Genomic DNA, 13,808 nt, shown 5'->3' on the forward strand with positions numbered 1-13,808 from the left:
ATCATAAATTCAAGTACGCGTCGAAACCTCTCAAGACAAACCGGCATTATTTCAACATTATTATGGAATAACTCAACAGGTTAATGACTGGAAATATTCGTGAACAAACTATAATCATTGCAATCAATGTGTTATGTAAATCCTACATTCTTTTTCATGGCGACATTCCATACTGATGAATAAAAATTAACTGCGTACTTGATTTGGAACATAATTAATCTACTTAATTTTACATTTCAATCTTTATATTTCCAATATGGTATCAAATAAGTTGTTGTATAAAACAATTTTTATACATACATACATGATTGCTGTCGTTTTTTAACTTCAGTAATCTTGATCAAAAGTTTAAAAAACAGGCTAAATGTATTCGATCATTGAAATGGTAAGGAAAACGAAGACCATACTCATTAAAAATACTTTTATAAATAGACTCTATGTTCTTAAACGTGCTGTCAGATATTTATTAGGCAGCTTTAAACCTATGAATTAACATTTTTCAAGTCAACTAGCTTGGACTGATTTATAACTTGCTGGTAGGTGTCAATACCAAGGTTGGACTTGTTAGTTTCATATAAATTGAGTATTGGGTAGAAAGTTAATCATAAGTATATTTTTTGTTATATCTCAATGGATAGAAAATCATATTTCCAATGTTTTCGATCAGTTATTTACTGACTCTGAAGAAGTGGCTTACAGTAAGTCACGAAACATTAGAAATACAATTTTCTACTCACTAGGATATAATAAAAAATATGTTTATTATAGTATGTGTGTATTATTGAAATTTTTGTAATTAATACTTTTGAAAAGTACAGACGTATTGTTTTGTGTAGGTTACCCACCAAATATGATCCAATTTTTTTCTGATTCTTCCTACTAGTTAAATGAATTGTGCAATATGAAAGATAAGCTAAATCAATATTACAACAGTCTGTGTTTGTTTTAAAATTATTAAAGAAGAACTAATGGTTTTATTCACTTGGATTACTGTGGTTGTCTTCAAGAACATTAGTAATTTTCGCTTCATGAATCGTCTTTGCATAGTTCAGAGACACAGTCTGAAGGGATATTATCGTTGTGCTTCTATTGAAATTGCCAAATGAACCAAAAGTAAGCCAATTGACTACAATTATTACTTTACAAGATACATAGAAACTATGTAAAACTAGTAATCAATAGTCAACAAATTTATGCTCTTATTCCACAGTGAATTTGAAAGTTTAAGAACGAATCATTATTCATTAAGAAAATCCCAAGAATTATCGACTAGTTTTTTTCACTCACTGAAGTTCCATTCGCTATACTGGAGTAGTAGTATCAGTGGCAGTAGATAATCTTAGGAGAAAGAGTGAATTCGAAATTATTTGAGAAATAGGGTATAAGGCAAAACAAAGAACAAATGTAATTGAACGTTTTCACAGATTCTGAGTCATGTCTCTTAATGTCTCCAATCGTCAATTGCAATAATCTCACTGACCCTGACAACCAAACATGTAACTACAAACACCCATTTAGACCATTACTCATAGTCCTGTTTAAAAGTTACTATGTAAACATGATCTAAAGTGAACAGATGCTGTTTGGAATAGTATATTATTTGTTAGATACTGATGTACAGTTCATTTGTAAATTTAATGTGCTTTTTTGTTCTATCAGATTTGTTTAATTTAAATGCAGCTCAGGTTTCTTATCATTCAATTTCATGTTATAAATTCTACTGATAATACAGTTTAACCTATTGTGATCATCTGTATTCTATGTTTTATTATGTTGTTTAATCAATGGTAATGTAATAAGAGACAGTGAATATATGTGTTGTTTATCACTTTCATAAATTAAACTTTATCTTGACAAGCTTCTATATTTAGTAGTTTATAATTTTATATCTTCAAATAAATCAGTCAAGCAAAGTAAAACTGATAATGCTTATTTGTGCTTATATATATGTGTAAAGTTGCATTATTTCATATTCTCATTCTTACTGAAATTCTTATCAAAGAAAAACAAACAAACAACATATCATCTAATGATTACTAAAATTTTCTATTACGTAATACAGCTTTGTCATGATGTCATCAACCGTAATTTGTTGTTCTGATCAATATTTCCTGACGAGTGGTTTTATAGATTTTTTGTTGTTGATAATAAACAAAGAGAACAACAACAACAACATGGACAGTGTCAAGATTATAGTAATCATAATAATGAAATGAATTTGATAGAAGAAAATTTCCAAAACATTATTTATTATGAATAAGAAAGTATGAATATTTTCATACTTCATGAGACTGTATTATTTTAGATGGTTGAAGGCAAGATATCAACTTAAGTTTTGTAATAGTTGATAATAGCCAATAAGAGATATTTACATTATTGAAAGAGAAAATGTTGTTTGTAGGATTTGATTCAGTATAACCCTGTGTCATCGTTTCTTAGTTTATTACTGTTAAACCTAAAATGCAGTTGAAGATATTTCTGTTACTGTCTACTAAAGGTTGAACAGAACTCTGGGGTCTTTTAAACTAGTGATCACATTGAAATTTGATGGATGAAATTCGATCATCATTCATGATCAGACAACAGAATATTGGTTATCTGCAAATATTGAATTGGTATAAATTTCTAGCATTTTTTAAAATATCATTTACGTTTTGATTTCTGAGTCATCAAAGATCTTTTAGACATTATTTGTAGTTGAGACATTTCACTCCTTCACAGAATAAAGATGTGTGAATTTTTTCCAATTAACGATAAATTATAAATGATTTTTCTCCTTGAGATAGGATATGAAAAAAAAACAATAGAGCTAATGATTGTAATAAAAACTGAACCCTTTAGTTTGGTGAGTTTTCAGATGATCCATGGAAGAAATTAATCAAAAACAATTGGTCAAAATCCTTTTATTAATTCCTCTTTCATTACAATCTTATTAAACAATTTGTAATAGCTAACATTTTTTACCTAACTAGATGTTAACATTCTTTAATGAGCTAGAATGACATATTTACTTTAGGATTATTTCAATCGTTGAGATCATGAGTCAATTGAAGTTAGACCACCATAGAAAACCTGTAAGCACCGGACGGCCGTTTCGTCCTATTGTGGGACTCCTCAGCAGTGCACATCCATGATCCCGCCTCGAGAGATTCGAACCCAGGAACTATCGGCCTCGTGCACGAACGCTTCACCTCCAGACCACTGAGCTGGCCGACATCCAACGATGTTAATATCTAAATTCAATTAATCCACAAAATTGAGAGGCACATTCACCATTGTCACCAGTGGGTTACTATCTCACAACAGACCTGGTTGAACTCCGCTGGTCACTGCTATTCACTAGAACTCTAGGAAATACCTTTTGAAGGCAGTCACTAGTGAGCATATGTTGATTAATATCAGAAGGGGTTTTTGTGGATATTACAGTAATTTCAATAGTTGAGATCATGAGTTAATTGAAGCTAGACCACCATGAAAAACCTGGAAGCACAGTGTAAAGACTTGTAATTGTTAGTCGTATAATGTTTAGAACTAAGAACATTGGGCCATTCAAGTGGGTCTAATATTTCATAAAGAATCAAACAAATAATTTCAAAGCTATCCAACTGTTCAGCTTTCTTTGCAACCTTATTGATTTCATAAGAATTAAGTTCTATTATCTGGTCAATAGAAATGATCTCTATGACTAAGTTACAAATGGAATATTTTTATCGATTATATACAATGTGAAGTAGTTATAATCCATAACAGATTACTACATCGAATTAATGACAAAAAGAAAAGAAAAGAAAAACTAATCAACTAAGTAATCGATTCATCATCCATTCAACAATGTATAAGTAAATAAAAAACTGAAATTCATGTTTTCTTTTTTGAAAAGTAAATAACTAATGATTTTAATTGGAATAAATGTGATGGCATATTTCAATAGTTCACATTCATATTAAATTGATCTCATATAGATAAACTTTCATAATAGATGATAGTGACTGAAGTTAGATAGGATTAGTATACATTCAATTTAAGTATTCTAGCTTAAACATGATTCAAAAATTATATATTTTTATCCACTTTAAAAATCTTACTCAGAACAAAGTCAATTTTTTTCTGAATTAGATTTTTATATGCAACAAATATTTATTAATTTTTATAGTTGAATTCATGAGTCAATTGAAGTTAAACTACCATGGGAAACTTGAAAGCACTGGATGGCAGTTTCGTCTTAGTATGGGACTCCTCAGCAGTGTGCATTCATTGCGGATTATTTGATGTTGGACAGTAACACCGTTGGATAACAGCTCAGTGGTCTAGTGGTTAAGCGTTCGCACGCAAGACTGATAAGTACTGGGTTCGAATCTCGCGAGGTTGGATCATGGATACGCGCTGTTGAGGAGTTCCATACTAGGACGAATAGGCTGCCTAGTACTTCCGTGTTATCCATGATGGTATAGCTTCAATTGACTCATGAAAGCAACTATTAAAATTAATATAATATCCACAAATCCCCTCTCTAATTATTTATTAGATCGTACAAAACAATAAAATAAAATGGAATTAATTCATGAATTGATAGATAAATCAATTTGACACTGGACAAAGTATTATGTTTTAAGAAGAAAAAAAGAGTGTAGATTGCAATCATTTACTCATTGACATGACCACTATTGACACAAGTAAGTTCAACGTTGTTATTGTTAAACATGAATTACATGAAATATTTCTTCCAAAAAAAATAATAAAGAACCAATACAAAAACTGAAATCCTTGACCTAGATGTACAAAATAAAATGATTTATCACTAATAAAACATAATTCAAACTGCTAATAATCAGTTTTGTAAATTTAAAATATGGACAATCTGTTTAAAAGTATTGAAACTAAGATAAGAATTACTAGTTGGAAAAAGTGTGTACACCTAATATGTGAGACCAGTAGTCTTAAGGTTGAATTTTCTAGTTGAAGTGATGATAGATGAAAAGAGTAGGAGGATAGAATATATATATATATATATATATATATATATATATTCAGCCTAGTGAAAAACAGTTCCAAGCCAATACAAATAATAAAGCGGGAGAATACACTAATTTGCAAAGGTGATAATGTTTAATTTTCATATATCCTGAAAAGTGTAAATAAAATAGATCTTTAGAAGTGTATTTTCCTCATAACTGTATTACAATGTGCTGTTCCATTAAATTTGTAGGTAAATATGTTAGTTGAATTGCCCTGCTTCCGTTTGAGCAGCCGGGCAGTATCGTAGCTATCACAGAAATTTAACAGTTTATTATGTGGCTTAAATATATTTTGGTTCTTCTTTGTACTAATGTTTATGTGTGAATAAATAAATAAATCTCAAACTTTCTGATTAATTTGGTGGTGTTGAAACAACTGTAAACATACACTTTACTACTAGTGCTCTTGTGGTTCGAAGTTAAATGAGTTTGAAAATTAGTGACTTTATAAGTATATACCAGTACGGTCACTGAGTAACATCTAACAACGGTTACCCGAACGTCGTTGCCGCATACGTGTGACGAGCTGTATAATAATTTGGAGCATAATTGACGATGCTACAATCCAGTAAAGGAAGTGATACAAGGTTAGCACTATTTAATATTTAGTATTGCTGATGTTTTCAGGTAATTTTAACAAGCAAATTCTTTGATTATTACTTGAACAGTACAATATAAACCCGGGATTCGAGACCTATGAACTAAAGAGAGTAAGTTCGTACTGCTTTGTATCTTCGAGAGACCAACTGGTCTTAAAAGCAAAACCCTTCATATCTCAAATCAACGCTAAATTGATCAAATATAATGCTAATACAGGTATTCTCCATAACTTCCATATGGATGTACGTATCCACTTTCGTGATTGTAAGGTTTGTAATCGGTTATCAGCTTAAAACTGTTTGTGAACCTATTATTCGTTTAAATTCAATGTTTAAAGGTGAATAGATATGTGGTATGAAACAACTACTGGTAATTAATAATTACTCATGAAAGTAAAATCCTTATGAAGTAACTTTCGGCTGCAGTCTCGGACAAAGCAGTAGGGCTAGAGGCAAAGTTAAAATCATACCCCATACAAAGGAATCTCGCTAAAGATCGCCAACCAGAAAAATCATTGAAGTATATTATAACGAAAGAAGAAAGTCATCCAACGATAACGTTTTATAAGCATAATAAAATGTGAGATTATCTGGCCACATAAACCAATTATTGGATCGCCTTTCTATTTCATCATTTCAGTCTTTACGTACATGTGGATTAACATTGGCTATCCATGTATGATTTTCGTATAATATACTACAGGTAACAAGTTGCTTAGAAAGTTTACATTTCCTGTGTTTATTTCTTAGGAATAGCCTTTTCTAGTTCCTTTGAATTTTCTGAAAGTACTCAACCAAGTTATATTCTATTAGAAGATTAACTATGTGATTATCTTGTTCACTCCGGACATGTTGAATTTTCTGATGATTTAAATCTGTCAGGGTAACTTGATTTAATGGGTTCTAAGAAGTTATGAATAAGCTTTCATAAACTACAACCTGCCATTAAAATATGTCTATGCAGTCCATTCTCCAACATCATACTAGTTGATAGATTTTAAACCAAGGGTCGTAATCTTAGAATCTTTATGTTTCTTAAACTCACGTACAGAGATGAATTTATCCCTCTACCTACGTCATCAAGATAATTTAACTGATTTGTGTTTATCTACTTATGAGTAGCATAAATATTAACATAAAAATCCAGGAAGAGCTTTCTTGGGCTATAATGAGTCGATTGATTGTCACACAAATCTGGTATGACCTACTATTGATGAGTATTCATAATAAAATTACCGCCCATCTTACTGAACTTCTCTGAACGATAATAACCGCTAAAGCATCTTGTTGCAGTGTTTATTGAATTGATCTCCACATTCTGAACATTTCATTTTTTCAAAAACAAGTGAACTCTAGCAAGTTCTGTTACATTCACCTATGACTATCAATTTTGAAAATATTCATCTTCTATACGGTTTGGCCTATTAGTAATTAAGCGTTAACTAAACACAACTGATATGAATCACAATTTAACTGAATGTAGCGATATTTTTTTACCAACAATTTCAAAAAATGATTTATGAGGCAGTGTGTGCAAAGACAAGAAAAATAGATTTAAAAATCAGAATTAAGATGTTTGAAATACAGACCCAAAATAAGAACTTTTGTGTCATATGCCAATTAGTGAGAGTTATCGACAGTGTTATCGATTGTCTCATTATTCATTTTAATATGACTTTAAATTTACCCAAACAACTTGCTTAAAGATGAATGAAGATTAATCAGAAGTGAGTTGTTAATAACAACTGTACTTCAAAATACATAATACCAAGTATTTACTTAATGTCACATTAAATTCCGCTTCTGCATATCTGACATTTGATCTAGAGTTAAAGTAATATATTTACCTAGAAATTGTAGTGAAAATCGAACAGTGACATTTGTTATATTCTAGAAAATTTGAGTAACAGGCGTCAACCACATAAATAGAATGAATATTAGAATAATAGTTAAGTATTTCAATCCAAGTTCAAGAAGATTGAAAATTCATGAATTTCAACAAAGAATGAAATTTTGATTTTTCTTTCAATTTCAATCATACTCTTTCCATCAACAGTATAAATATCTAATAAAGTTCACTGATTAATCAAATTATTGGTTAATCTAATATAATAAAAAGAGAAAAAAAACAACACAATAGTGATAATAAAAAAGATTTTTTTAATTTTTATTTTTATGATCATTACATTATTTGTGTGAATAAATCTTAGTGACCTAAAAGTCATTAAAGATTATTAAAGTAATTTTTCATAGATTTATGACTTAGTTGATAAGATTTAGGCTTATTTAACTTAGAAATCTCTTATACTAAAATAATAATAATAATAATAATAATGCTGACATATGTACAGTAAATTTTCTAAGTGTATAAGCATGATTACTGAATTTATTAATTATGGTAACAGTATATTTTGAAATAAATTACTTTGTGTTATATTTGACTTTAACTGTTTTTTTATGCATATTACGTATGGAATTCTCTGATAAAATTATTATGGATATGAATTCACTTGATATTGTTTTACTTGAATATTCCTATTGATGTTTAAAACTGAAATTGATCAGTCTCTTGTTGACATGTATGCATACCGTGTGTATTGCCTTGATATTACCTTAATTCATAAACATTATAAGCAAAGATGGATAATGGTGGCTAGCAGTGGAATCTAGGACGCGCGTTTCGTCTTATTTGGGACTCGTCAGATGAATGTATCTGCATCTCAGAGTTGATGTTCACTCTGGGACTCAAACCCAGTACCGTTCACTTCAAACGGCATCGTGTTATCCACTTAGCCACTGAGTCCAGATAGCCATTTGGGTTGGAGTCCCAAAGTGAAGATCAACTCGGAGATTCAGGTACATCCAGTTGGCGAGTCCCAAATAAGACGAAACGTGCGTCCTGGATTTCACTGCTAGCCATTATCTATCTATTGTGCATATGATTCTAAAAAAACTATTCCTACCAGCAATATATAATCCATAAGTATGAGAATCCATAAAATTCTGGGTATAAATTTATCAAATTTCGTAGAGACATTGTATTTTCTTAACTACCTAAGTATTTTGGAGTAAATGTAATTGTCGTAACATTTGGGAACAAGCCGTAGTATAATCCAAGTTAAGATTGGTAAGAGATATAATGTTCAAAAATTTACACAATTCTCACTAAGTGTCAAATTTTTGGATCCTTCTAAATAGTAGTAGCAGACTTTTTAGAAAGATCTTATTCCAGTGTTTACGTACTTTCTAGAAAATTGTGGCTGAAACTCTTCTGTAATTTGAATTAAACCAACTAATTATTTAACACGTGGTTTCGCTACAGGATTTCTAAAAAAAGGTCACTCGAAGCGATGTAGAATATTTTATTTATTTCTAATCTTTATACTTAACCATTCTAAACATGATTTAAAAATTAAGGATAAAGTATTACACATTAAACAGTTAAGACTAATGATAATTATTGATGTTCTTATCGATACTTTTCACCAATATCTTATATTAAATTATAAACAAAGTGATCTTTATTCGTTACTAAATCCCAATAATATTGACAAGACCGGATTAAAGATTTTTGTTAGTAAGGAATCTGACAAGAAGTCTGTCCACTAGTTTTAAAGAACTGGACTTACATACAGTCGTATACTAACAAACATTTTAAAAAATGTATAAAATACTAGCTAGTTCATTATGTTAATCTTATGATTATTCCAAAACTTAGAGCATAATTCGATCAGCACGACATTATATAATCCAAGATAGGATTGTCTATAAATATGATGCAAGTGTATTTGATCATATTAGTTTGTCCTGTCCTTTATCCATCTATCTAACAAATATATTTGATAACGACTTTTAAAAGAATATTACGATTGTCTCGGAAATCCAAAAGTAAGAATATAAAGTTCAATACCATTTAAAGTCATTTAGCTATATGGAACTGCTAACACTATATTTCATACATCCTTTGCCTCTCATAGATTGATTACTAAATGTTGAGGTCTGTTGGTGAGGTCTTTACATTTTAACGTGAGTCACTGATGTCATTTCACGTTTTAATATAGCAAGAATAGTAATTAACACAAATTCATGTGGAATCATATTATTCTGCATCGATTGCTGATTTTGGTCTGTTAAAATTTATAAAAGAAACTAACTGTATGAAATTTCCAATTTGTTAGTTAATAATCTGTTAGTCTTGTGCATTAAATGTCTTAGAGTGAAGTTTGTTAATTATTACTTTGATGGCTAGAATAAAGGCGCAAAATCTTGCTATATTATGAGTCCTTCATTATGTAAAGACATCGAAAAGCAAGTTGCTTTAATTATCAAATTACTGCATCTTCATTCCAGGGTTTTACTTTTTACAAATAAACTAACTGAACACTTGAAATACTATAATTGACTGGTACGAAAACTAGAACTCTATTTTATTTTACATTTGAAAGCCTAAAACAGAATTTTCTTCACTTATTAATGATCAAATTGAACTGTCATAATGAACAACAACAGAAAGTCCATTAACATTCTTTTACTCCTGTTGAGAAACTTTTATTCTAGAAGAGCGTGTGAAGGACTTTATTAATTTTCTAAAGAGATACAGTTGTTTGAAACAATATTTTCTCAAGCTATCGTAAACTTAACTGTAGTGGAATCTTCTTATTACAAAACTACGATCATTCTAAATTGTCACAACAAGTATTTACAAAACGCAGCAGTCAAATTATCATCTTTATGAAAACTGAAAAATAACAACAAAAAAGACTAGAATACTAGACTTAAAAACTGTAAATGTGTGAAAACGTATCACAGTAAATCAACAAATGCGTCATTACTTCATTCAAACTATGATGAAATCAGATGGAGAAAATTATGGATACATTGAAAGGTAATTCTCAGACTTCTAGTGGTAGCCATGATTAATGGAGTTTATGCATGTCAAACCTGAGATAAATATCGTCAGTGGAAATAAGTTGGAGTTGCACAATATTGAAAATTGTCCCAAGTTAGAAATGTACACCACTGAATGCTAACTCACCGGTCTGGAGGATAATCACTATCAACCTGAAGATCCTGGTTTCAATCCCAGGTCTAACTACGGATGCGGACTGCTTATCTGTCGTATAGGAGGATGAAGAGTTTGTTTAGTCTTTTCTAGCTTTTAATAATTGTCATACAAAATCATTCTGCGACACGGACCTTCAACGTTCAGTATGAAACAAAGTATATTTGTAATATTTTAAAGGAATATTTCTTTAGTCGACCACAATTTAGTCTCTAGACCTAATCTATTGTTAAAGGAATTCGCTTTGGCGATTACCATGTGTTGTATAAACTTACAGCTGGACTATTGTAAATTCTAAATGAATTGGTTTTTGTTGAAAAAACTGAAAAATCCATAAAAATGGATGAAACAGATCAAAAATTAGAATCAATATGGGATTTCTCACAAGTTTTCAAACTTTTATTTCATAATTAGACATGAATCTTTTTTTCAGAGAGAATAAATACTTTTATGAATAATTTTGTTATATAACTTTGGATTGTTATTACAAAGAGACAAATCAGACATTAGTTGTTTTACATTTTTCTTTACAATGTCGTGGAGTTGTGTATAACACCGAATTCTTTTCTTTTTTTTGGCTTATCCTTTATGTTCTAAATATGGAACTTTACCACATCTCCACAACCATTTCTTAGGCCAATTAGAATAAATTTCTGTCACCATATAAACTTGAAAGTAATGTTGATTCAATACCATTATACTTTGGTATTTTTTACTATGTGATGAATATAACTTCCATAAAACCGTTAAAGAAAACGTTTAATTTTTCATTCTACAACTGAACTTATTCCTCAAATATCATTTTATTCTAGTTTGTTTTCCTGACCAGTAACAAAATGTATCATTAGTCATTTTTCACCTCAGTCATACCAGTCAACTAATTAAAGAAAACTAATATTTTCTGTAATTTTCACAAGAATTCGTTAGGAATGTTTAACAAAATGTTTTTATTACACAAAATGATATCAAGTATAGATAAATAACAATAAACCAAATGATGAGATATGAAGTATGATAGTGTAAAAAAATGCATAATGAATATATACATATTTCAGCACTTAAGGGAGTACGTGATGAAAACAGGAAGTCATAATGTCTGAAATTTCAAAGGTTATATAAACCATACTGGCTATAATTTCAGTCATTTCTAGTAATAGAATTTTGCATTATTTAAATATAGAATAAGTGTCTACAAATATTAGACCTGATAAAATCAACATCTAAATAACTATGATGTTTTATAAATAAGAACTTTTGTACTCGTTTTATCAACTATTTATTTTTCAAATGTAGCATCTAATCACTTGTTTACACATAAGTACTGATGATTTACTTTAATTGTAAAATGAAGAAACAACTATGAGATTAAATATCCAACGTAACAAAATATACTTATAGCTTTAATCGACTTTATTGCGAAATCAAGTGAATTCTTGGAGAGATATTCTAGAAGGAAGATTCATTTTATGGACAATACAAAAAAGTGATTATGACCAAATTATTATAATCCTGTACTGTATCATAACCTTAACAAGTTTGCATTATGGATATAATATTTATCACGCATTTGGAATTTCTTCGAATTTGAGACTGTAAATCTAAGAATTCCTATCGAATGTTGCTAAGTTTAACTGATAGTGGAATTAATTGTGCCTGTGAATGATGATTTATTTATTTATTTTCCCTGGAATCCATACCATAGTATGTAGTGATTATTTTAGTCAAACATCACTATATATTATAACGCTAGCTATGTATTCACAAAGTATCATCTATTATTAATGCTGATGATGTGCATTTATTCAGAATATTTTCTAAATATCTAAACATGCATAATAATAACAAAGAATTCGAAAAGGAAACATAAAATAAACCAGTTATAATTTATGTACTCTTGATTTAACAACTCATCAAGAGGATTGATTTAAATCTTATTGACGTTTAAATAATCATTAAACAAAGATGATGATCATAGCTTAGGATTTTAGATACAGATACTCTAGAGTTTTTGAAGTTGTGTTAGATTAAAGACAAATTTAATATCACTTTAATGTGATAGGGAATAAAGGAAACCTGATTGATCACTGAAATCTTATCTTCACTTTTCACTAAACATTCTTTTTAAAATTGATAAATAACTCATAGTCATTCTATTTTAACTGAGAGTCCTGTATTAGTTAATGCTACTGTTTCCTGATATCTGTAAGTTTGAAGTTTGATTATTTCAATTAGCATAGTAATTTTAGTTATCAGTAGATTGTTCCATCGTAACACAGGCAAGCATATATATATTTCTAAGGTATTTAAAAGTGAATTCAATATTCATCTTGTACTAGTCACATCAAAAAGGGTAGTAAAAATCATATAAAAATACAGAAATATACCTAACGACAAAGATTAAACAATTTCATTTAAATAAATATTGAAAATGATCAACAAACAGTATTATAATTTTTTTTACATTAAAAAAATATATCCCATAGAAACAATATAAATCACTTACATTGAATGAACAAGGCCCCAACTAATCTTTTGACAAGTTATAATTGTAGGAGATATTGTAATAGTTATCAGTCCATAAATAATTAATAAAGTTATACATTTTGTCATAATTATAGTATGAATTGATGTAAAACATTTAGTTTTACAGAAAATATCCATCTTTTTAAATAATGATTACATGAGAAGTGATACAATGAACTAGATGGTTTACAGGTTGAATTGACTATTTTTAATTTAATTTACATTGATAGGTATTAAACAATATACACATCTTTATTTTAATTATCTGAATAAAAAAGTTATTTATTGTGATGATTGTGCTCTGACACGCATAGTAGATTATTAAATCACCTTTATTTTATTATTGTCTTTTTTGTTGTTGAAAATAAAGATTTAAACAAATTTTCAATGGTACAATATACATTTTAGTGTGTGCAAATGTGTGTATCAAATTTTGTGCATAACTACTAGTTGGTTTGCAAATTTTCGTTCAGTTTATTTGTGTAAAAACGAATCAACTATGTTTCTTAAAGATTATATTATTATACAAAACGGACATATCATTTCTTATGGTAACTACAAACATGTACCTGCATTAAGGATTTTGTAAGTACAAATTAGTTGATTCCA

The 13,808-nt window shown here is 29.3% G+C and overlaps 1 protein-coding gene across 1 annotated transcript in view; it reads right to left on the reverse strand.

The window, feature by feature from the left end:
- The window catches only part of WNT4 (Protein Wnt-4), a 55,878-nt gene extending 42,321 nt beyond the window's left edge, over nt 1–13,557 (reverse strand). Inside the window, exon 1 of the mRNA XM_051209348.1 lies at nt 13,180–13,557. Coding sequence (XP_051074800.1) covers nt 13,180–13,337 — 158 coding nt within the window. The 5' untranslated portion in view covers nt 13,338–13,557. The remainder of the gene's footprint in view (nt 1–13,179) is intronic.
- Between the last annotated feature and the right edge of the window lie 251 nt (nt 13,558–13,808).

Source organism: Schistosoma haematobium, chromosome 1, assembly GCF_000699445.3.
Source record: "Schistosoma haematobium chromosome 1, whole genome shotgun sequence".
In the NCBI taxonomy this organism is placed as follows: Eukaryota; Metazoa; Platyhelminthes; class Trematoda; order Strigeidida; family Schistosomatidae; genus Schistosoma; species Schistosoma haematobium.